Source organism: Trachurus japonicus, chromosome 21 (assembly GCF_045865225.1).
Source record: "Trachurus japonicus isolate A0001 chromosome 21, Traja_1.0".
NCBI classification, from domain to species: Eukaryota; Metazoa; Chordata; class Actinopteri; order Carangiformes; family Carangidae; genus Trachurus; species Trachurus japonicus.
In genome coordinates, this window is record NC_140927.1 from 25,067,094 (window position 1) to 25,093,371 (window position 26,278).

Genomic DNA, 26,278 nt, shown 5'->3' on the forward strand with positions numbered 1-26,278 from the left:
ACCAGAGTTTTCATGAAAAGTTGACACATTGGAGAAGTACAGTTGAAGGTCACTGTGAGAAAAATAGAGAGAGGGAACCAAAATGACATATCCATAGGGTCATCCTGTAGGTCAGACTCAAAACCGGGCCAAAGATTAAATGATATAACGAGCTCTAACAGGTGAGCTGTCGAGGTTTCTGCCCGGAGACTATTTCAGCCTCCGTCTGGGATCCACAATGGTTTTAGTCTTTGTTTACTTCAACCCCAGAATGTAACAAGTTTTTGATTAGAAGCAGGTCTTCATTGTAACTCCCTCTGATATATATATATATGTATATGTATATGTGGTAACTACAAGGTGTCATACTGTAACCAATGACTTCTTTCTCCAACTCTCTCTGCTTCACAGTAATAATCACACATATAATGAGTGTCTCATTTGCCAAGAGGGCTCAGTGTACTGGAAGTGCTCCTCCACTTCAATGCAGTTCCAGAGCAGACATTTCATTTTATAGACATTTAATTAGTAGATATTAACTTGGCATAATTCTTGTCTCCAGTTTTGAAATAATAAAAGTCAGTAATTGTCACCAGATTCATTCATCAATCTCAAATCCCACTTCTTCTTTTTCCTAACGGGATAATTGCCTCTTTTTCAGATTTTAAGTCGCAGTTTGACGCTGATCCGTCTAAAAAAAGAAATGTGCACTGTTGTTGTTGCTGTTTTTGACGCTGAGCCGGATGAGGCTTCGTCACATCAGGTTCTGTTTTCCACCACTGTGTTTTCTTACTATGATGAAGAAACCGAGGAAAAAAAAAAAAAGCTCCTCTGCTGCTGTCACTTCAGTTTCCCTCTGGGACCCATTTATCGTAAGTGCTATCACACACTCAGATACATGCTTACACACACATATACACACATACACACCAGCTCAAATGGAGGAATAAGCCTTAATTTGCACAGATGCATGTGCACCCATAAACAATACACAAGTGGGATGTCGATGTTGTAAACAGAGTCACACACAAATACACTCACACACACACACTCACTCAGTGCAGAGATGACCTGTTAGCAGCTGTGATGGGATGTGCCTGAGGGGCCACTGAGGCTTTTTATAAGAGAATAAGGTTTTGAAACCGAGTGGTTAGAGAGAGAGAGGCAGCAGCAGCAGCAGCAGCAGCAGCAGCAGCAGCAGCAGCAGCAGCAGCAGCAGCAGCAGCAGCAGCAGCAGCAGCAGCAGCAGCAGCAGCAGCAGCAGCAGCAGCAGCTTTAACTCCAACAACAACCACTGGTCTGGACTGACCACAGATGGAGGTGTTTAAAAAAAATGGAAAAAAGAAAGAAGCAATTTCAACAAAGAGAATCCGCCGAGGGAGCGATTCAGACTTTTTGAAACTAATCAATTTATCTCACACCCTGATGATTGTGGTTACTCTGCCAGAGTGTGTATGTGTGGAGAGAGAAAGGTTGAAAGCAGTAATGTGATCTGAACAACTCGTCCAGTTTACATCTGATGAAATGCAGATACACATCAGCTCCTCTTATCAAAGTTCAAAGCCTTAACAATCAGAAATGTCATTAAAGAACAAACCCCCAGCAGATTCATTACCACCATTACTACTGTTATGCATCATATCACCCAGGGGTAGGCAATCAGTTGATGTTTATATCAACCATGTAAAAACAAAAAACAAAAAAAACTGATCACTAATGTACAGCACATCCGCAGTGAGTCGACAGCTCCTGATGAGCAGGCAGATGAACAAGCGAGAGGTGTCATGTCTGCCGGGTCACTGGCAATTACTGCACTGAGGCTGAGGAGACGAGTGCTACTCTCCCTACAGATAAAGGCCATGTAAAGCAGCCAATGTGTTTATGCATGTCTCTCAGTATTGAAATGTAGAGTGTGCGTGTGCATGCGTGTGCGTGTGTGCAACATGCCTGAGCTGTTATGCATATGCACACAGGAGTATTTCTGTGTTTACATACCTGTGTCTGTGCGTATAGTGTACGCGTGTCAGCCAAAGGGCAGGTGGAGCTGACAGATCCTGCATAATATTGCTGAAGCTGTGTGTGGGTGCAAATGTGATGAGCTGAGGTTTTTTTTTTTCCCAGCACCCCACAGAGTGGTAAACAGATTGTTCAATCTGGCAGGCAGGTTGGGTGCTGGAGGAGAGAAGCCTCCATCATTACCATCACATGCTGCTTCAGACCAGATACTGTTACAGCATCAACACTGAGGCTATTTAAAGTGGAAATAGAGCTTTTTTTTTTTTTGCTTTAACTTTTCATTATGAAGTGAATATTGATTGCACAGTGAAGTGGCTGGAGAAAAATGACACCAGTGGCTCCCTGTGAAGCTCACTCTGTGCAGTTTCTGTCTCTCACTTATAAATTAAGGTTTGATTTAATTCTATTTGTCCAGGATTTGTCAATATAGAATAGAATAGAATAGAAAATACTTTATTAATCCCTAGGAACTATGACCATCCCATGGTGGTGGAGAGATCTCCACACAGACATTCGCCTTTATCACAGCACTGAGATCAGGCTTTCCAGCTCACACTGGGATTCTTATTACCCCAGGAGCCAGAAACAATTAACTGTCCTTTTGGTCTACTGATCCATCCATCTGATCCTAAAAGATCCATTAAGGGAAGAGTAATACCCAACTACTACTACTACTACTATGACTTTGAATTCAATTATTTTTAAGTCTCTTTGTTCACTTGGCTTTGCTATCTGTGTTCTGTTAGGTTATTCATGTGTCTGGACAGCATGAAGGCGAAGAGTACTCCTACAAAAAAATATATTTATATAGTAATAATTAGTTTTGCCAAATACTTTTTGGAGGCATAACTGGTGCCAGGATCCAGTTCACTGGCAACTTTTCACAAAGGTTGGCATCCGTGAAACTGCACACCAGTCACATATCTCTGATTTGTTCAGTGGTTCAAACAGTTCTGGTGCTGTGATCTTCACCAGCTGTTAGTGCTGGTCGGATCAGATGCAGAGGAACAGAAAACCTGCAGCCTGAGTGAATGTGAGTGACGCAGCCATGATTTACAAAACACACTCTTTACTCACCCAAAAAACAATGTGGACTATTGTTCCTCAGCTCATGTGCGTCAATAAAATGATCTCACCATGATGGATATGTGGAACAGATTGATCAAATTGGGCGTTTTATTAAATATTCAATCGTCTCCTTTGTTTACCTCTTGCGAGTGGCCAAAACTAAATGATAAAAACATGCAGAAACTGCAGCAGAGAAGAAACACTTTGTTTTAGGCTAATAAAAATGTAATTTATGGAAACATTCATTTGAATTTTGAGGTTGAAATGTCACATTTGTATGTGCTCATATACAAAGACTAGGTTTTTTCTGGCCTACATGTGCCACAACAAAAGAGAGACGAGAGCGAGAGCAAATAACTCCAATCTGAATTGAGATTCATGTCATTCAGGTGCATGATGGGAAACAGTTGGTCAGCACCTGGCAGGCTACCAATCCAATAAGGGAACAGATTGATTAGATCCAGGACCCCCCCCTCCCCTCCTCCCCGCCTTTGGTTCTCCGGAGCTGGAGAGGCTTAGAGCTGGAAATTAGATTTTCATTCACACCCCCCAAAAAATCCACCGGGAGCACAACTCCATAACCCTCACAGAATCAGCCATGAAGGAAGGCAGCCTTTGTCTGTGACGGCATGTGTGTGTGTGTGCGTGCAACACGTGTGCTTGACTGTGTGTGCGGCCAGCTGTGATTATGCTGATGAGGACATGATCTACTTAGCTACTCATCTTTTTCCCTCCCACATACTCTTTCTCTCTCAGAGCCTGGTGGACACACATGGATGCACATACAGCATGCATACAGTCAATATACACAAACGCACACACTCATATATAGACACACACACACACACAGGCAGGGTGAAGTCCCCGCCCGGTGTGAAGCATGCTGTGTGCTGTAATTTCACCCTCTCCTTGCCGTGAGGAATAATTACGTCGCTCACTGACTCTTCAGTCTATCTCCTCTGCCTCCCTCCCTCCCTCCCTCCTCTCATCCTCATCCTCTTCCCTGCCCCGCAACTCTCCCCCCTCCTCTCTCTCACCACCACACACACACACACACACACACACACACACACACACACACACACACACACACACACACACACACACACACACACACACACACACACGTCGTCACACTCTCCCACCTTCCAACTTCACTGGCATTTGCTCTTGCCTTTCTTATTTCCCTGCTGCTCCTATCTGTCCTTTTCTTCCGGCCCGCTCTCTAAGGTCCGGCTTCCTGCACCTGAAATATGTGGCAGTTTGTTTGTTACATTTAGCGCTAATGATTATGCATTGCTCACACAAGAGAAAATTAATCAACCACTGCGGTGATGCATTAATCGATTAGGTCTTTTGGCCAAGCAGAAAAATGTCAAGCACTCGCCGGCTCTACCTTTCTCAGACGGTGAGGATTTGCAGCTTTTTCTCTGTTTTATATTCATATAATTTCTTCAGTAATCGTTTGGCTCTTAGCTGCAGCCCCGGTTACTTTGATTGTTTTCAAATGTTATTTATTAACAACTTTTTTTTCTTCTTCTCACTCTCTCTCTCTCTCTTTCTCCAACTGTGCTATTTCATGCATGCCATGTGTTGGAAGCAGATACCGATGCCCAGTGGGAAAAGAGGAAGAGGGGAGCCAATGTGCTGCATTAGCCCGAGCAGCTCTGCAAAGGATGGATGAAATTAAAACAAAAATATGGCCACGGGTCACATTTAAGGCTCAAATTTAACAGTTATGGTCGTGGGTCTCTTGTTCTATCAATCATCTCAGTATGTTTGTCCTCAGTTGTACCTCTGACTTTGCTCTTTATCCATCCAGGTTGCCGCTCAACATCGTCTATGATGCAGAAAATGAGTCTGACCTTTATGTGAAGATGCCTAAACTAACTCCTATTCTCCACACCTCAATCAATCCCATAATCTAAGATGTTCTGCATATCAAAAGGAAGTCAGTGGCCTCCTCCTCCTCCAGCGGGGCGTCCATCTACATTCCTGCTGGAGTCAGGGTGTGTGGGAATGGATTTGCGCTGCGAGCGTGGTCAGAGGGAAAGGGACGGCGTCAGCAGCAGGGAGATTATTGACACCGACACCGGCAGGATTGACAGTATTTCATGCTTTCCGCTAGTCCGTAATTCCCGCCAATTCCTCGGCCTAACCTGCGCCGCGTGCTTCATACACAACTTCAAATCCAAACAGACTTTGTAATCCTTTCAAAACAGCCCCGGGTTGATCCATCATGGCTGGAACAACAGAGCCGATTGGAGGCAGGAGTGTCGCTCCAGGCAGAAAAATGTTTTAAGTAACAGGAGGAATTTACCGAGGAGTCTTTACTCTATGATTTAACCTCGTGTGGATTGTTTGATAATCCAACCGGAGTCTAGACCTGATCAGATTACTAATACTATAACATTACATTCCTCACGTCTGATGTGAAAACACTGCTCAGCTCCAACTAGTTCACTCCAGACTATTTCATTATGTTAATTTCACAGAACACTGTGCTTTAAATGCTCTCAAATGAACTTGAATGAATCAATGAAATTTAATCAACAATTTTAATAAGCAGTTAATTGTTGAAGTTATTTGCAGTGCAAAAGTTAAAAAAAAAGAAAAAAAGAAAAAGCATTTGTCTTCTAGTGAGGATTAACTATGTTTTCTGTTTATATTCTTGGTTGGTTGGAAAGAACAAGCTCTGGGAACTTCACAGATTTGTGACATTAAATATAAATCAAATGATTAGCTACTTAATTAAAAAAAATAATCGTCATTAATTTGTAATGAAGCAGAAAAAGAAGCTGAAATGAATGGTGCTGAGATGAAGTGTCAGTGTGAGCCGAGGGGAACATGATAGCTGTGTTACTCTACCGTTGAGCCACTTGGAGTTGTACTGAGCGGTCCGGAGCGGCGGCATGCCCCCCAGGCTGCGGTAGATGACGGGGTCTCGGCCGGAGAAGTCGATGACGGTGGCGGCGTACAGCTCCCCGCTCTCCGTCACCACGGCGGTGGAGTTGTGACGAGGGTCGTACGGGCAGCGCGCCACGCCGTTCACGCGCTCCAGCACGCTGCTCATGTTGCCCACCTGCCACGGACGGAGGGAAAGAGATAAAGAGGGGGGAGGCAAAGCAGAAGGTAACAGTAACAGAGTGTTCTCACTGAATGTCTACGCAGTAACAGTTTGTTTGTACCTCTCGGGTAATACACAGCGGCTGGAATGCATTGGTTCCACAGGTCATGACCTCGGTCTTGTTCACCAGCAGGACTCTGATGTAGTTCTGACATTCCATCTGCAGAAAAGAGAAGGTGAAGAGGAAAAGCTTTCAAACGGCTACAGTGGGCACAGGCTGGTGGCTGAGGTGGTTGGCTAAATACTCTTCGACGTTCTGCTGAGAGGAACAATGGGCCGAGTCTTCTGGTACCAGACTGGCATGCTACCAAAGAGCAGAGCAATCCAGCGTGTGGTTTTTTTTTTTTGCTCTTCCGAGTCCTTTGTTGGAAAATATGAATGGTCGTTTGCAACTGAATGGAAGCCCATTTGTGACATCGACAGAGGCTCGACAATAAGTCAAGTATGTCTGTCAAAACATAGTCAAATCTGCTTTAACAAAGGTGTGAAATAGATTCACCAGTAATAGAACATTTTATGTTTCTTTTATTTTCTTTTTTTCCCCCTGTAAATGGCACTGCCTTGTTTGTGGGGAACAAATGAGGTAATTGCGGTGACACAGGTTTCAAAGAGAATTGATTGTCTCTTTGTGAATTTGGTATCACTCTTTCACTCTAAAAAAGCAAAGTGGGAGATAAAACTCCCGTAGCAAAGCAAAAATAATCGAAACAAGCATTGGTTATCAGACATATTTGAAAGGAAGTCCTTTTGTGTATCTCGCTATCTCGCTCTGGGGCTCTCTTGTGCGCATTTTTTCCTTTCCCTTCCCTTTGCCCTCTCTCTTCACTGCAAGAAAAACAACTCTTGATTGAAGGGTCTGAAATAGCTGTTCTGTACAGAGCCCTCCCGTGAGGCCCATAAGGACCTCGCCACAACAGCCAGAAGATATCAAGATGGCCTCTCTATAAAGCCAGGCGGCGTTGACATGAAGTGTTGTAATTGGGGGCGGGATCGAGGTTACCTCTGTTTTGCCTTTGCTCTGACAGGACCTCCTGGTTTCCTCGTCCGGTGCCCACTCTGTTGCCTAGGAAACAAAAACAAGGGAGAGAGAGAGAATAAAAAAAAGAAAAGGTACGGAGATGACAAAGAGGCCGAAAAAGCAGTCAGCTGAGTCCTTCAGACGCTACACAACAGTTACGCAACAACTGACTGTTGCTAATACTGTAGGCACGCACAAAAAGATGCATGAAAAGACTTTAACCTCATTGCTGTTTGTTTATTGTGTAAACATGGCGACCGGCTCGCCAGCCAAGAGCTTATTGGAGGGTAGCGGGCAAGGTACCCAACGAGGCAGTGGAAGGGCTAAGGGCAGTATTAGCATGTAAATGGCTTTCTCTCCATCTTCTTCTTCTTTCATACCCTCTCTATCTCTCTCTCTCTCTCTCTCTCTCTCTCTCTCTGAAAGTTTGCAGCACTCGCCTTCGCTCCACTGCCACCTCCTCCTTCCTCCTTCCTCCTCCCTTTTCACTCGTACAGCCAATTATATTCCTGTTGAGGGTTTTTTTTGGTCATCGGGCCTTATTATGGATGCAGGTGGCACCGCTGCACAACTGCACAGCAAACACACTAATGCATGCGCTGCTTGGCCGGCAGACACACACTGGCTCTTGTTAAGAGGATTGAGAGATGTCCCTCTCTTGGCACAAACTGTATATGTGCAAGGTGCCAGGGGACCCCCATCACCACCCCCTTCCCCACCCATCTCCCACCCCTCCCCATGTGTCACACTAGCCTCATTTTACTATCCTCTCCTCTTTTACTATCATCTCTCGCCTCCTCCTCTTCTCTGATCTCACTGCCCAGTAGGAACGCTGCCTAAATATCTAAAAAAAAGTTTCGCTCATTATGAAACATCAATTCATCTAATTCTACTCTCCCCTCTGTTGTTTGTTCTTCATTTCATTGTCTCCTCTCCCAAAGGGATTATTGTCATGCACAAGACAACCCACGGCAGACAATCGCCCTCCCAGGACGATCGGCCACTGGGACAAAGTTGTGACCCAACATTCAGCGAAGGCGGCCAACTGAGGCCGACTGGCTCTGAACTGGGTCAGTGTCTCAGGAGCCAAGACCAGGACTCAAACAAACCATTAACTCTGCTGGAGTAAAAGAAAAAAACCCCAGATCTGATCCATCATGTAGCTCATCTTAAACACCCATATGTAGTCTTGGATAATTCAGTTTTTTCTTCCTTTTTTTTAGGTGTGAATTTGTCCTGCGGTGACAACGCTTGTGCTTTTTGGATCCTCATTTTGCTTTAATTAAAGCTCATCGGAAGGGACTGAAAACTGTATAGCCCCAAGACTCAGTGAGGGATTCTGCTGGAAAAATATAGTTTTGAGTTAATCACTTTTTTTTTTTTTTTTAGAAACTCCGTGCACTGAATGTAGCTCTTTTGGAATCTAAATGGAAATAAAACATTATAAGCACATTTAATGAGAAGTTAAAAGATCTGCCAAAGTCTTTCTGGGGACAATACGGCGAGTTTAAATGCAGTGAGTGTAAAAATGTCTTTATTTCACAGGTCATGGGGTATTTCATCTGCGCTTGCAGCGGTAGAAGTTTATGATTGTGAGTGGTTAGCCTCTGCATAAATTCATACTAACGAGCAAAAACACCAGACTGTACAGTATTATCCACACACAGCTTAATGAGCTCGTCAAACATCAGCATATTGTGCTGGGAGTTCTTTTAATGTCTTTACACAAAGCTTATATTCACAGAACATAAATGACTGTGATTGTTTTTGTTTGTTTTGTTTGTTTTATTTGATTGATTGCACTGCCAGAACTGTTTGTGCTGCCAAAACAATGCAAACTGACTCATTCTTCCACATTTCTGATGCCACCTTTGATTGATTGTCGATTGGTGGACAACTGCATCTCAAACATACAAGACACTGTTCACAGACTGACTTAGCAACTAGCTGCTGAAGAAAGTGAAACATTTAGGAGCTAAAGAAAAAGAAATATTTGGTGGTGGAGACCAAACATGAGCCAAAAAAGGATTTAAGGAGTTCTTCTGCCCCCTGGGGGCAAAACTATTCATTATATGCATGCATAAATCTGAATTAATAGATATTTTTGTTGGACAGCAAACTTAATCATCATTGTTATAGTTTTATAGAATTATAAATGTCTTTTTTTCAACTAACATGAACACATAAGTCCAGGATTTGCCTCCCTACAGCTCTGCTTTTGTCTCTTCCAGCTCCTTCAGAAAATATCTGGTTCTCTAGCTCGGTGTTAACTCTGTTGCTTCAGCTAGACATGAGGTTAATGAGAGTGGTGAGAGTAATCCAGAGCAGTCAAGCTGTGAGGGTCTGACTCCAGAAGCACTAAAAGACGCACAAAAAAAAACATCCTTAGGTGAATGGAGCTGTGGAGTCCAGTGATGATGCTGTAAGTTTTAGTCCTTCCATGCATTATTCATGTGAGAAATATTGATTAGAGCAGCTTCAACCAGGCTAAACTTCACATAAAAACCTCTGCACTTTTATGACCGTATGTAAGGAGAGGTTCGAGGTGCAGGCGAAGACAGATTCATTAGTGTTATAAAGCTATGTTTAGCTGCTGCAGCTGGTAGACAACCAGTCAGTGTGCTCTGGCCCATATTGATAGTTACAGCTCATCTCCCCGTCTCCCCACAGCAGATCCCTTCAATTAACCTGCTTCAGACTGCCCTGGAGAGAGAGACAGCAGCAGGGGACAGCTATATAAAGTAAACTGTAATTAAAATGAAACTTGAGCTTCAGACACCGAACACGAAGTAGTCGAAGAAATTTTAAAAAAAAAAAGAAAAGGGGGGGAGAGAAAACTGAAAGCAGCTAATGTGCTCTCCAGGAGCTCGTCTGTCTCGTCACGCAGCCAACAAACAGCACACACACACACACACACACACACACACACACACACACACACACACACACACACACACACACACAGTCAACAGCAGCAAACTCAAATCCACTTCCCATGAGCACAGAGAACAGTGTGGCACCTGCCACTCACAGAGCCGCCCTGCCCCCTCTGCAGCAGTCCATCACTTAGTCTGTTGAAATGAAAACACTGCTCCTCCACAGCCCCCCCCTCCCCAGCCCCCCCCTCCGACAGCCCGGGGACTGACTGATGATATGACGTCATTGTAAACACACACACACACACACACACACACACACATACACATTCACACACAGTGATGGATGCCTTTGCGATGAATCATGGCTTGGGGCATTACCATCTTTTCGGCAGGCCCCCGTCTCCAAGGATCCCCGTCGGCTTAACCCGCTGACCTTCACCAGAAAGTGGCCCCCTCCCCTCCTCCCTGTCCATCTCTTCTTCTTCTTCTCCCACTCCTCTTCTTCTTCTTCGTCTTCTTCACACAACTTTGGAACAAAGCCACACTCACACAGCCTGTGAGAATACCAATTCTGCCTCTACATCCTCTCCCTCAAATACCTCCGCTCTGTACCAGCCCCTGAATGGCCTGACCGCCATCAACAGGATGAATAAGAGCTGCATAATGTGTGGGCAGCGAGTTGAGCGTTTGTTTATTTATCGCTAAAAACTGTTTGCAACAAATCAAACATGCAGAACAGTGAGAGAATAATATTTTCACTTATTCCACCTCAGCGCTGAACCGCTCGCTTCAACTCTTAATATTCATTTGTGATGCAGACGAGCTGCTCGGAGCGAAAAGGGTTCACTCGCTGCAACAGTCAGATGTCTGTTGACGTGGACAACAGGGAGAGTGTGGAATACAATGAAATAAAGTTGAGTTTAAAGACGACCTGAAGCAGCTCTCAGAGCGCATGATTATGTGTTTAAAAACACAAAGCTAGGGAGGGACCTGTCACAGGTATTGATTGGCTTCTCCCCTTCACCTTCACATACCCCAGTCGAACTTGGAGATGAGCAGGGATGATGATGTACCAAATTCGGTACTTTTATTGTAACTGACCAAATTCCCGCAGTAATCCCCGAGTACCAATTCACATAAAATCGAACGGTACCACATTTCCGTACCTGAACGCACCCTGTCTGTGAGATAGTGGAGGCTGACAGGAACACAAAATGTGTAAAATCCTATTTCCTTGTAGAGCTCTGCCCCTTCCTGCCTGCTCTCTATCTCTCTCACACATATTGACAACGGAGCCGTCGGTTCTCAACAGGCTGGGCCGGACCAGACGCGCTGGTTCAGGCTGGTCCAGAACGCTGCAGTGAGGGTATAAGAAAGAGCACATCTCTCCCAGTTTGGCTTCCTGTAGGATCTAGAATAGACTTCAAAATCCTTCTGCTGACTTATAAGGCTCTTAATGAGAAAGCTCCATCCTATCTGAAAGACTTCATCATTCCTTACTGTCCTACCAGAGCACTCCGCTCCCAGAATTCAGGTCTGTTAGTGACTCCCAGTATCTCTAAAAACAGACTGGGAGGTAGAGCCTTCAGTTACCGGGCTCCTTTACTGTGGAACCAGCTCTCTCCATGGGTCAAAGAGGCAGACACTCTAACTACATTTAAGTCTAGACTTAAGACCTTCCTTTATGACAGGGCTTTTAGTTAGGGCTGGTTCAGGTAGCTCTGAACCATTTTATAGCTACGCTGCTATAGGCTTAGACTGCTGGGGGACACATCTGGTTACATGGAGCCCTTGTAGTTTGGCATTGGTGTCTTGCACTCTCTCTGTGTTTCCACAGATCCACCGGAGCTCCATCTCTCTGCACCAACCTCCACCTGCATCTGTTGCTCACCCTGAGTTTTCTCCAATTTTTCCCTGTTGGGAGTTTTTCTTCAGTTGATGTGAGGGTCTAAGGACAGAGGATGTTGTTGTGATGCCATGTAAAGCCCTTTGAGACTTTGCCTTGCCTTTTAACTCCACTGTCTGTGAACAGGTCTTTCTCAACCTGCACACTCTGAAGTTTTAAACAGATATCCTTCTTTTGCTGTTAAGGAAGATCCCTCAATATGCAGACTTTGCTTGTTTACACTGAACCATAATAATAAATAATCAAAATTCTGAAGTTTTGACTTGTCTTTTATAAACGCATACACACAAAAAAAAATACTGAAAACAGGTACGGTTGCATATCGGTACTGTATCAGTTCAACTGTCAAAAGTACCCATCCCTGGTAGCAGCCCTAGCAGTTATGCTAGCAGGGAAGTTGCAAAAGCTCACATACGGTGCCTTCGGTAGAAATAGCTTGTTACCACTCAGAGGTTGTCAAGATGACTGACAGGATTTATTTCAGGGGAGGGACATACAAACTCAACAAACTATTTTCTTTGGACCCACAATTAGGAACGCCATCGAGGGCAGGTTGAGTTGTCATCTAATACATCAATTTTAAGGTAAAAAAAAACAACTCAGATAATAACTTTCTGACATGAATCTGACAAATATCAACAAAAAAAATGAACTACTGCTGGAAAAAATACATTTTTCACTTCATGGACTGAACTGAAAAGTAAACAACTATGGTCATGAAGGGGAATGTGAAACTAACAACTGTCTCCGACGTAAAAGTCACACACACACATTGTTGACCTCTGCCTCTTTAACCTGAGCAGCTTGTCGACCACACCTGGCTGTGCAGCAGCCGACCACTTCCTCCAGCTCCGCCTGAGATGAACCACAGCCAAGTTATCCAGTCTGCTGCTGGACGCGTAAGCCGAGTGCCTCACGCAGCTCAACCTGGGCTTTTTCCACACATTCTTCACAGGCCAGGTGTGTGTGTATGTGTGTGTGTGTGTGTGTGTGTTTCTTCTTTTTCTCCCCCGAAAAAAACAGCCTCTGCGTCTGTGAAGAGTGAAATCCTCATCTAGTGATTTGGTCATTTGTTCTTCTTGCTTGTTTGAGTCACTTATCCTTTGAAATCCATGAAGAAAGAAAAAAAGAAATGGTTTCAGTTTTTTTTTCCCTCTAATGTGCAACAGTGAGGAAGCGCAAGTTCAATCAGTTTGCCAGATTTCGTAATTGTAATGTGAGTCATGATTTCATTTGGAATGGTAATTTTTTTGCATTTAATTTTCTCTGAAAATTTATGAAAATGATGATGATGATGTGATTTTAGTTTGGGGCTTGAAAGAAAACGAGGATGTTCACTCACGTCTGGAGAATATGATTCATAAGGCTGGGAAGTCTCTGTACTGTATCACCACTACAACGCTTCGTTTCTGGGTTGTTGTGACACATTTTAGATCCATCAGAGGAAGAAATACGGCTCCTGTGATTTGGATATTGCACCTTTTCCCTATTGCAATTTCCATAATATTTCAAATAATTATTGAGCTCTGACAGATGAGACACCATCCTGTACATAGATGTGCAGCCAATAGAAATCTATTGTATCGAATCTATCGATCAGGAATATGGTCAGTGAATGCCTCTACACATTACAATTTACAACTTGCCTATTGGAAGAAACAGGCAATTTTAAATCATCACTCCCAGACAATTAACGTCAGCTTCCTGTCTGAGAAGAGTTACAGCCATCTCTCATGCCTGAATACAGCCTCAAGGCCAAAGCGCCTGTTTATTATTTGCGCCTGTAGCCACAGATGCATGTTCGAGTACATTTCCATCTATTAGCAAAGCCAACAACCATGTGCACTCGCTGCCATCAATTCTCCCACCAAACCTGCGCCTGACACTCCATTTCTCCCAATTTCACTTCTCCTTAGACACAATGAGGAGATCTCGCCCGCGGCATCTTTCTTTAAGGAGGGAAGAGGGGCATGGGAAAAAAAAAACATGAATTTTTTATGGGCAAATAAAATAGCAGAAAATACAATTAGTAGCGGGAAAGAGGATTCATCACTTTTTACTGCAGAAAAGATGGTGGCCGGGCGCGAAAATGAATTCTACTTTTACGAGAAACAGAAAGAAGGAGGGAGGGAGGGATGGGAGGAAAAGAGAAAGAGATGGAGAGCAGGAAGCACTAATGAAGTGAAGAGGGCCTGCGAGCAGCGACGACTGCAAATGGCGTTCCTGAAATGTGGCGCTGTGTTGATAAGGCTGCCTCTCACTGCCACACTGCTAACATCATGTGTGACAACTAATTATAACTCATGAATATTGTAAATAAGTGTGTCAAGGGAGTAATGGTTGTTTGAATAGGCGCTGTCTGGCACTTGTTACAGTCAAGACAGATTTGTAAACCAGTGCAGTGGGATTGGGCCGTATACTGGTGGGAGCCAAGTGTGGAAAAGTATTAAAAATATCTGGAAAAAAACAACAAAAAAACGTCTGGCAGAACGTAATCATCTCAACATCCAAATAGCTGCTATTACTTAATATGTTAAGTACACATAATGGCTTTAAAGGCCGTAATAGCCCATTATGCTAACGCACCCTGTCTATGACGAACTGCATCCATAATGAAAAGTTTGAACATTTCCTGGAAATATTTACTCTGACTTCATGGTCCGGGAAGTAAAACTTTATTTATCATTCATATATCCTTTGCAAAACCAGGGAGGATGGTGCAGTACGTAGGAAGGGGGGAGGAAATGTTTTTCCACACTGTCAGTATCACTATAAACTACAATCTGACCGGTTCCTTCCTCTCTTATCTCATCTCATCGTGCTGCACTTCACTGCAGCTTCTCCTCTGAATCTCTCAATGTTACTTAACCATTGAGGCAAAGGGAGGAGAGAATCTGCATATTCACCCACCACCACCTCGCTGAGAGGAAGAGAGAGAGAGAGAGATCATCTGGTGTCCTCACTTCAAAGCATCCCACACTTTTACACTGTTAATTCCTTCCTCTTATTCCCAGCCCCCCACTCATAAAGTGCTATTTAAAGTAACAACCCACACCCATTACATACTCACATACAAATTCACACAGACACACATATTCTCACATCAAAACATGGCCAGTTTTCTGGCACAGACCGGCGCAGACCGGGTGGAGCAGGGAGACACACACCGCTGGCCCAGTTCACAGGTGGGAATCGGTGCAGTGATGCATCAGCTGCTCATCTGACCCACTTGGTCAGACATGGACGTGACATTTAATGGTTCTGTGAACTCAACACTATCCACAGCTATGATCATTCATCTTTAATATTATCCACGTCTAAGGCAAAAAAAAAACAACCTTATTCTCTCATGGAAAACATCTGCCTGCCTTAGAGAAACCTATAATACCTACAGTATATACCTATAATATTTTAATTTGTTGTTTAGCCCTGATCTGGACATTAAAACAGGCGACTGGTGTGAATGTCATGATTGATCTGTGTGTTATCCTGTTTGAGTCAAACTGTGAAGCCAAGACCACAAGTTATATTCACAGATAGGATCTAATCAGCCACCACAATAAAAACAGCAGCCTGGGTTAATGTTAGAGACGTCACCACCTGCTGTGAGTCGCTCTCGTGTCGCCTCTCTTTTCTAAGATTATATTCTCTTCACTTCCTATTTCAGAGGCTGGATTTTTAAATGCACTGATTTGTCAAGTCAGAAAAAATGGGCTCACACACAGTGAAACCAGAGACCAGCGGGGCGTGTCCTCCGTCATTAGTTTAATTAGCGATGACAGAAAGTGACTTCCATGAAGGAGTGAAGGAGTATTAAAGGAGAAACGTGTGCGTTCGCAGGATGTTTCCCCATAAATCTTCAGGAGGAGTGTATTCAGGATGACAGGGGAGAAATGATTTGTGGTGCAGCCCTGAGCAGAATACAAAGCAAAGTGAGCTGCCGAACATTTAAAATGCAGGTAGTGGAGCAGCAGCTCTGAAGAAAGTTAGCAGCAGATGAGTTTAATCGATTGTGAAATGGTGGTGAAATATTCTGTTACCTGCACCTTTTATTGTTACAGCTGCAGGGGCGCACATGTCTAATGTTTAACAGCTTGCTGGCTGTGGCCCCGGTGCACCGGCGCACATATAGAATAATGCAAAAGGTCGTTGTGTTGGTTTTAGGAGGTCGTTAAGTTAACTGTGGTCGTTGGAGGCTTGTCTCAATCACAAATACAGATTGTGGCTGCAGGGCTTTTTTTTTTACTGGTGCATTTAAAACTGTCTGGATGTTATCTGCATCCCAGCATCCTTCTTTAACTTCAGATTCTTTGCACAGTATATGACGCACAGCATATCTCTTCATACAGGAAGTGTGGGCTTGAAGCTGCTGTGCCCTCCAGGTGAAGCTGTTGGCTAACAGGTGAGACAAACAGCCCTTTTCCCCTGGCACCACTCGACTCACTCAACTTTATTTCTTTTTTTTTTTTGCTTTTCCACTACAGATAGTACCTGGTACTTGGTATGTTTTTTGGTGTCACTTCAGGCGAATTTCCAAGCGAGCAGAGCCGATACTAAAACGTGACGTCAACCGACTGCCGGCCACTGATTGGCCAGAGCATTGAAAGAGTTGCCAGCGTGACGTCTATAACACAAGAATCAAATCTGCAATTTATTTATTTATTTTTTTGCCTTTGAACTGACAGGACAGTTGAGAGAGACAGGAAATGGGGAGACAGAGAGAGGGGGAATGAAAATGATGATGATGATGTGATTTTAATTTGGGGCTTGAAACAAAATGAGGATGTTCATTCACGTCTGGAGAATATGATTCATAAGTCACTGCATCACCACCACAATGCTTCATTTCTGGGTTGTTGTGACACATTTTAGATTCATCAGAGGAAGAAATACAGCTCCTGTGATTTGGATATTGCACCTTTTCCCTATTGCAATTTCAATAATATTAGTTTAAATAATTGCTGAGCTCTGACAGACAGAACAGAAAGATGAGACCCCATCCTGTACATAGAGCTGCAGCCGATAGAAATCTATTGTATCGATCAGGAACACGGTCAGTGAACGCCTCTGCATGACATGCAGCAAAAGGGTGGTCAGGGGGGATCGAACCAGGGCCGCTGCAGCGAGGACTGTAACCTGCTATTTTTTAAAAACACCAACAACAGTGACCTCTGATGAGAGCTGAGACTGTTTTTATTCTTTTGCACCGTGGTCCATCGACGAGGTGCAGACCAGTGTGTTTGGAGCTGACCATACGATCGAAAAAAAGAGGGGCAGACGATGCGACCGTAGCAGCCGTGCTATGACGACGATGACGCCCACGTGGAGGAAGAACTCAGGTGTAACGGGAAAATGACATGAACAGAGTCGGGTCGAGCCGAGTGGAGCTGGGACTGTGTGGTGGAAAAGAGCCAAAAGCCACCGATAGAAACTGTAGTCAGAGGTGAGAAGAAGTCAAAGCTTCTTTTGGCAAAGACGTTGTTATTGGAGAGAAGGATCGGGGGTGGAGGAATGTGTTGTTTTTTGGGAGCTTGAATATGCAGCGTCATCAAGAATGTCTTTAATACAGTAAATCTGAGGTGAAAATGGCCTCTTCAATACTATAACGCATCAGTGTGCAGACAGGACTTCATCAACCCACAGACACAAACACAGAGTTTTAAACGACAGCGGTGCCAAACGCCACCCGACCGTACACGAAGCCGTCTCATCACGGCCTCGCTCCAATTCCTTTTCGATGATTTAATTTTTTAAAAAAACTGCTGACTGCTGTTTATTTACTTTGGGAGCTGCAGTACGGTGTGTGTTCATTCGCCTCTCACACACGCTGTCAACACAAAGTTTTTAATGGGGCGCAATGGGACACGAGCCATACAGGACTGGAAACACATCGTCTTCCAAGAGTTGACACTGATCCAAAAATTAAGAGAGAGAGAGAGAGAAGAAAAAAAAAAGGTCTGCATTGGCCACGGTCCCGATCCCGTGGACTGACGACGTTAGGCTCTCTCTCTCTCCATCTCTCTCTTATTAAATGACTGAACAAGTGATTAAACAGATACACAATTACATATACACACACACACCCATGGGTTTAATATCAGCTGTGAGAAACGCACAATTTTTCCAAAGCCACACACAGAGTCATGGACAAATGAGACGAGGCTTTCAACAACCCTTTGTCTCACAGCGCAGGCTGATGGAAGGACACACCCACAGCCTTCCCTTCTCTCTCTATCTCACACACACACACACACACACACACACACACACACACACACATCTCTGTCAAACACCACTCTGACAGAATGAGTCGGTGCAGCATGAGGTCACTAACCTACACCTTTGTCTTCACACTGGAGGGAATCAGTCTGATGGAGTATTTCAGGGTGTGTGTGCGACTGTGTGTGTGTGTATTCAGTTCAACACACACACACACACACACACACACACACACACACACACACACACTAGACAATATCAGAAGTTCTGATTAAACATTCACACTGTGCAGACAGCAGCAGACAGACAGACAGACAGACAGCAGCTGACGCTGGTTCAGCCTGGTATACCAGCCTCTAGACGCTCATGACAACCTGCGCCGTTTCAGCCCCGACGCAGCATTTAGAGAAACACTTCACCCTAAAGCAGCCCATAATTCAACCCTCGTTTATATTACACAGCTCAGTTCAACAAAATCAATCTCCCACTAAGGCGCCGCACAGACAGAGCCGACTATTTAACATCATTATAGGCTCAGAGTTTAACACCAAACACTGAAAATATCAAGCTCATGTGGAAAAACTATCTGCATTTTCTTTGATCTGATACTAGTTATATACATCACCATTATGATTATAAGGTTTAATCACAATAAAGGGCAGAAATACCTGCTTGTATTCCTCACACAGGGGTAGTTACATTGTTATGGTCTAATATTTTCTAACAAATACCCTCTGTCAAAGTTTAAGTCTATGTACGGTGTGGGTTCAACATTCAGAGAGGCAGAGCACAGGGATTTCTCCTTTATGAACCGGCTCACAGACAAGTTGTCAATTGGCCTCAATACAGCTGGTACAGGTAGCTACAGGCTGGGAGTGTGGAACAAGAGTAGGACACGTCCACACTCAGAGGACGGGCTGAGGCAACGGGGAGAAAACACAACACAGACTGTGAGAGACTAATGGGAACCAGAGAGAGGCAGTAAAAACAGACCGCAGATTAACGAGAGGACCAGGGAACAGGTGTGGAGAGAAGCAGCGACAGGTGATTGGACTCCGAGGACACCTGGTGGACAGGTGCGTGAGGACAATGAAAATGCAGAGGGTCAGGGAAACAGGATAAAGGGAGATGGGTAAGATTGGCCTGAGGTACAATACATTTTTGATTCCTTTTACTTTTCTCCTTCTAGTATAAACACAGTTCTGATGTTTTCATTCAATAAAATAAGCTAAATTTGACAAATCCGTGTCCTATTAGCATTTAATAAAGACATATGAACACAGTTATGCATTAAATCAAGAAATATCTAGTTTAAAACAGGTTTAAAAATATTTTACAATTTGGCATTTATGATAAAGTTCAGTCTTCGTTAAAAGGACCTCAGTTGTAAAACACAGCCCAACTTTTTTCAACCGAAACAAAGTGGGAAAATATACTTTATTGTAATTTCTAGAATAACTGCACAACCCTCAATGCTATCTGTGAAAAACCTTTTAACTAAACCATAATAAGACTATAATTCCTTATAGAGGATTGTAGAGCTGGACAAGGCGGAGGAAGATAATGAAATGTTTCATAAAACCTAAATATAACTCTTTTCTATTGGAAATATGGGCGAACAGAAACATGCATCTATGAGGGATTATCTTTTAAAGAGCATTAATATGTAAAGAAGCTGTTTTACAGTCACAGTCACAGTGAGTATTTTATGGCGACGGTGATTAACGCGATCACAGCTGGGAACAGGAAGCTGTTTCCTCCTCTGATGTAAGTGCTGACTTGAATACTCTGTGTATGGTTCGCTATGTGCTAACAGTCTGTATGTGGTTGCCCACTCACCCTGCTGCTGCCTCCCACTCACTGTAATTCCACATTAGGGAGGATGGCAGGTGAAAGCAGACAGTCTCTCCATGACCAACCAACCAGCACAGTGGATTATTCCTTCTCTTCCACAGACGCCTAAAGTAGTGGAGCTGCAGGCGCCCACACAGGTGCAGATAAAGATGCAGGTAGTGTAGCATGGATGAATTGGCACATAGTGTACACATGAGGCTTATAACTTTCGGTTTTCAATAAAAAGAACAATTAGGACTGATTATTTCTGACATAAGATCTAACTCATTTCACTAAACACCGGCACAAATGCAGTTTGTTAAGCCCTTAAAATAGATTATTACACAGCAGCTCTCTGGACTGAATGATCACTGGACACTGCTCTGTGGTGTGCGGCCAAACATGGCCTGTAGTTTCTAAAGCGCTATCCGGCATCGCTGGCTCTCTTATCAGGAGCCATTTGGCCAATCCAACATGAGTTGGCGTCGAGGGTGGAGGCAGTCGGTGCGAGAGAGCCGATTGGCCGCGCAGCCCGGTGTGTCAGTGGTTTCACACATTCAGTGCGTTTTGTCCTCGTTGGCTTTTCTTTTCTTTTTTTCCCATCATCTTCTCCTCGTGGTCCCACTGCATCATTTCATTTTACCATAATCATACATCTTTTTGTGTGCATATATATAAATACGTATAGTTTTAAAAAAAGATTTACAGTGCTGTGTCACCGTTTGCAAAGCACTGTACTAGATTTACTGTATGAGGCTGATACTATGATTTACAGCTTCAATAAGGTTCAATAATCCTTCATCAGTAATTCAAACATTGAACTGAACAGAGACATATTTTCTTTGATTTGGACGATGCAGTTAAACATAATTCTGCCTCAGAGTCTAGAGCTGTTGCGAATTGTCAACTCCCCGGTTGGACTTTTACAAACACAGAATAATTAGCATATACAATTTCCATAAACATTTTTCATAAAGATCTATTAGAGCATAAATCTCAATGTGATATCCACGATGCAATTTGTTTTATACATTAGCAGACACCAAGGCCAAACCATTACATCTGTGATGAGCCAATATCGACTGAGACATCAGATAAGCTCTAGTAGTTCATAACCCTGCTCTGTCCTTTTACCTATTGTACATATAAGTACATTTCCTCATAACCCTGCTCTGTCCTTTTACCTATTATACATATAAGTACATATATATATATATATATATATATATATATATATATATATATATATATATATATCATGATAAATGCACTTATGCATCATTTCCCCAGCCTTTAAGACCACTCAACGCTCTTTACGCTCTGTGCCACAGTTCACCCATTCATACATTGGTACCACTGACCTTCTGCTCTTCCTCCTGAGCCGAGGAATAAAACCAAAGCATGGTAAATTATTTTTCTCTGTGGCAGCAACTTTCCACTGTGGGAACATAAATCCATGCTAAAATCACTTCTGATGGATCTGTATTCTTGTGCACACAGGTGCCACAGCACACACACACACACACACACACACACAAACACATTATAGGTGGTTATTCTTTCTGAGCCGACTGGCCGGGGCCGCAGCACATTACAGGGTGACAAGTGGCCGCCGCTTCAGCTCTCAGCTCAGAATATCCCTCCACTCTGACAAAGACCGCATCAATAATTAAATCTCCGGCCAAATTGCGTCCCAGAAATTAATGAAGAGTGTGAATGAAATCAGCTATGACTCATCAAACCCAGGGCGAGAGAGCGGAGAGCCTTGATACTGTGGGCGTATCAAGGGTATGAATATCTGAGAGGGTCGGCTTAATGTCCGTCCTCTGACCTTTCAGTCATTTTGATCCTCGGCTCCTCTCCGTGAATCCACACTGCCCTTCAGCACCCTCAGGACTGGAGCTATATGCGACATGCATAATGTAGATGAGAAATCATGAAGATGTACTATATTATTCATAGTAATACCACCTGCATGAGAAAAGGTCAGCGTGGCTCCACAGCTTAACCACATGTCAATTCCTCCTCCGGCCTCTTAGGAATTTGTGGCCGTCCAACAAAAACACCTATGATAACAGATCCATTTATTTTTACTGGGCTGTTCCCAGTGTCGATGAGGGAGTTTACACAAGGCATTTCCTGTTTGAAAGGAGCAAACAGTGACAGTTGACCTCCTGACCCTTAAGGTCAGCTCTGCTCCCCCCTGACCGTGATGCACCGCTGGGGGGGAAACGATACCCGCTGGGACCGAGCAGCAGCAAACAGACAAAAGCAGCTGCTGCCTCCAGTAGGAACTGTGACATCCTGTCTCCACTCTGCTCACTCTAACTACTGTCAAGTTCCAGTGCAAAGCATTTCAACAGAGACTCCTGGTACTTCCACCTTCACATCTCACACGAATGGATCACGACATTGACTTTGAGATGAATCTTTTTCTCCTGCTTCTCCATCTATTTTTTTTATTTTTAAACTTTGTTCAGAAATTCACTTTAAATTCTACTGGAATTTCTTTTACAAAGACCCTCGGCTGAATTTTGAATTTCATCTACACATCTAGAATATTTCAATTTGAGGGAAGGATGCAATCATTACAATGATTGAGTCTTGAGTTTGAATATTTCCCTCGGCGTGGACATCAATTTTACTAAACTCGAAGGCAAATCAGAGGCAGAGAAGTTGTTGTTATTGCATTTCATCAAGTGAAGGAAATGTGGTCCATTCAAAATGATGGAAAAACCAAACTAATCATATTGTGGGACTGGGCAATATGGTTAATCATCATATAAATATAATACCACATCATGGAACATGTGAAAAACCTCAATGAAAACACCACCATCATAATATGGCTCCATTATTATGAAATGGATTCACTGATTTATCTACTAGTCAACAGACAGTAAAGTAACTGGAAACTATTCAAATAACATGTGAATAACTTCAGTTTTACTATGTGATATGATAAAAGTCTCTGATCATTCACCGGTTCTTCTTTGCTTGACAACAGATTTACAGACATCTGAAGACTCGTAGAAATGATGACGGACAGTTTTCACAATGTTTTGATATTTCAGAAGCTAAATGACTGAAAAGAAAATTAAAGTAAATATCAATTAAAAGCAATTAAAACTATTATACAACTATTATACAGTATAACAAGAAGTAATCACTGAGTCAAGACACATTGTTGGTAATTATAGAAGGGAAAATATATAGATATCTTACAGTAAGTGTGAAGTTTGTCACGGTATGTGTGAGATAAAAAGTATCAGTGGCATTAACTGTACATATGTTAATAAAACCCAAGAATAACTGTACTGACTATAATCACCTTTAGGAAAAACATCAGAAAAACTAAGTTTTGTGGATCAGAGTTGAACACCACAGGCAGTTCTGCACGGATGCCACTGTGGGCCTGTGTCCCAGCCTCGCATCTGGTACAGATGTCTTTGGCTCTGGAGGGACAGACCATCATGTTGCACAGCAGGAAAGCCACCTGGGGGCTTCTCATCAGCAGCAGCAGTGGGCTGTGGGAGCCTGAGATCACAGCTCAACTCAAACAACCTCCAAAAACACAAACAACACCTCAAGGACAAATCCCAGGACCCAGGCACACAGGGGAGCACTTCTGCCTCCGAACTTCTGACATGTTCTCAGCAGGAGAATTAACAAAAAAACACGAAAAACAAAAAGGAAAAGTCCTGACACTTGGAAAATAAGAACACAGCAAAGAAAAAAAAAAGAAGTGACCTCAAGAGGAAAGTCTGCTGATCAACTAAAGTCTGGAAAAGAACAAGACCCCACTTTGAGTCCTTTCATATCAGGGATAATGGCCGCTGAAATTGGGGGGAGCGTCGGGGGAGTGAATGACCAAGAACTGTATTTTCGGAAAGAGCGAATATCCCCAAGAAAAGCAGCGTCGTCCCCTTTTTCCGCAAAGCCATTATCCCCCATGCATTTAGAAAAAGGGCAAACCAATCAGAGGGAAACTGTGCTCTGACTGTGCTCTGCCACATGGAAGACTGCAGCTCAACAGCAGCACACCTCCTGGATCAGAGTGACGCTGTGTGTGTGCTGTGCGTGTGTGTGTGTTTTGGAGCTTAAAGAGACAAAAATCAGAAGTCGGGCTGAGCTGTTTTCACTGGTCGACACTCGGCCGCACGTTTTTCCACAGTCTTTTCTGCTTTTACAGTGACGCGAGACGTCGGTTTGGAGAAAAATGAGAAGCTTTGCCGGTGGCATGTACATCCATTATTGTCTGTATAGCGCTGAAATGAGCACATACAATACTGCTCGGAGTTGAGGTCTGCATATTAATGTACAACCTGATTGTTGTGCACAATGGAAAACTATTGGCACCACATAATGAGCGGACACCGACAAAAAAGATTCAATGGAAGAAGGGACCTGATAGAAATGCAACTGCAGTTCCACATCAGGAGCAAATATAATGTTCTCCTGAGGACAAAATGTCAGACGAGACAGAGAATGAAACGTGCGCGAAGGTGGAGGAGGAGATGGAGGAGAGAAATAAGAAAAGGAGGTGGTGTTTCGGTGGGTTCAGGCCGGCGACAGATATGTGGAGATCCAGACAGTAATATGGTGTTTACATTCCACCTCCATGTTGCTGCTGTCTTATCTATGCAGGGATTATCTGATGGACTGACAAAGCTCGCTCTCCTCTCCCTCCGTCTGCTGCCTTTACTTCTCCACACTAGCATGTGTGAGCGAGCGGGAAGTTTATATTTACTGAAAAGCTTTTTACCACAAGTCTACTTTGAACTATGTACGCTTAATGTGGGCTCAGTTTCTAGCTACACCTTCATTTTTTTTTTTACTATTTCTAGACAGTTTTTTTTTTAAATAACAGATTGTTTCCCTTTGTGTCTATATAGTTTTTGTTCTTTTGATCTGTTTTATACTTTTGTCTTCAGGCCTTTTGTAATACATCATCTCATTAAGTTTAACTTAGTGTCTAGTTTGCAGTTCTCTATTTAAGCTTCAGTACAGAGTCCTTGATGATGATATCGTACTTCTATTGCATTACACAATGAATTGTTAGGTGTGAACAGGATTAAAAACAACAATAATTTGGGGTCTTTACAAACCTGTAACCACGCATAAATATACATAAACTGTCTCTATATAGACAACAATAACTTCTCATGTTGCTTTACTGGTTTACAGTTCAGCTTGTACGAATTACATGAATAAAGATCCATTTGACATTTAAAAAGAAATGTGAAAGAAGTTACTGGACTGGTATCTTAAGACGGGGGCACCAAAAAGAAAATCAGCTGAAGCCGTGATGACAACAGACCTGTACCCATGTACCCTGTAAGTTATTTTTTTTCTTGGTTAAGTGGATTGAAACAGTCTGACAGGTGTAAAATATTTGAATAATGACGAGTAAATTGGTAACGATGAGTGTTTAGCTCACAGAATCTCCCAGTAAACGTACATGCAACAATGTAAACCACACTAACAACTCAACTAACAAAAGCTGCTTTTTGGCAAAAAAAAACAAAAAAACATGGGTGTTAGTGACTCACTGATCTTGTGAATAGACTCTTGCAAAGAAGATTGGGCTGCAGCAGTTGTTTGAGACGACTTACATTTTAACATCCCCATGAATCTGTTCAACTAACTGCTGTGAATCCACACAGACTACCGCTGCCCTCCTCTGTGAGCTCAGCTACACATTTTTCATATACACCCTTTTTTTTTTTTTTTTTACGAGCCAGCTGGGGGTGAGTTGCTGATACTAAAAACACAAGTAATTGGCAGGATATTCCTTTAAAGCTATGATATAATCATCCCCAGCTCACTTCCTATTCTGTTTCAATTTACAAAACATGCTGTTCTTTTTTGGTTCCCCCCGAGCAGGGTGCAAAATGTATGAACTCTTATTTCTACAAAAATGTCAGCAAAGAGGAGGTTGTGTTATTACTCTTTGCACTCCTGCATATTTCTATACCTGCACTCCTCCTCCTTCCTGTACCTTTTTTTTTCTTTTAATGCTTTCTCCTCTTCTTATTTCCATCCCCTGTCCTCCATCTCTGTCAATGCCGATACTTAGCTCAGTAAAAAGTCAGGTCAGTCCATCTCTGACCCTGTGCCGACTGAGTGGGTGACAGAGGAGTTGCGTTCTTCACTCCCCCTCTCTTTTATGCCTCAGATAACTTCACTTGTGCGAGTTTATATAAAAAGTGAGAAAAAGGGAAAGAGAGGGA

General features: G+C 43.2%; 1 protein-coding gene across 5 annotated transcripts in view; it reads right to left on the minus strand.

The window, feature by feature from the left end:
• Nucleotides 1–26,278, minus strand: part of sema5ba (sema domain, seven thrombospondin repeats (type 1 and type 1-like), transmembrane domain (TM) and short cytoplasmic domain, (semaphorin) 5Ba) — a 184,824-nt gene that overhangs the window by 54,922 nt on the left and 103,624 nt on the right. For all 5 annotated transcript variants that reach the window (XM_085764225.1, XM_085764223.1, XM_085764224.1 and 2 more), the window contains 3 exons: nt 7,191–7,253; nt 6,252–6,350; nt 5,932–6,145 (listed from right to left, as the gene is read on the minus strand). In XM_085764225.1, the coding sequence (XP_085620351.1) occupies nt 5,932–6,145; nt 6,252–6,350; nt 7,191–7,253 (376 nt within the window). The remainder of the gene's footprint in view (nt 1–5,931; nt 6,146–6,251; nt 6,351–7,190; nt 7,254–26,278) is intronic.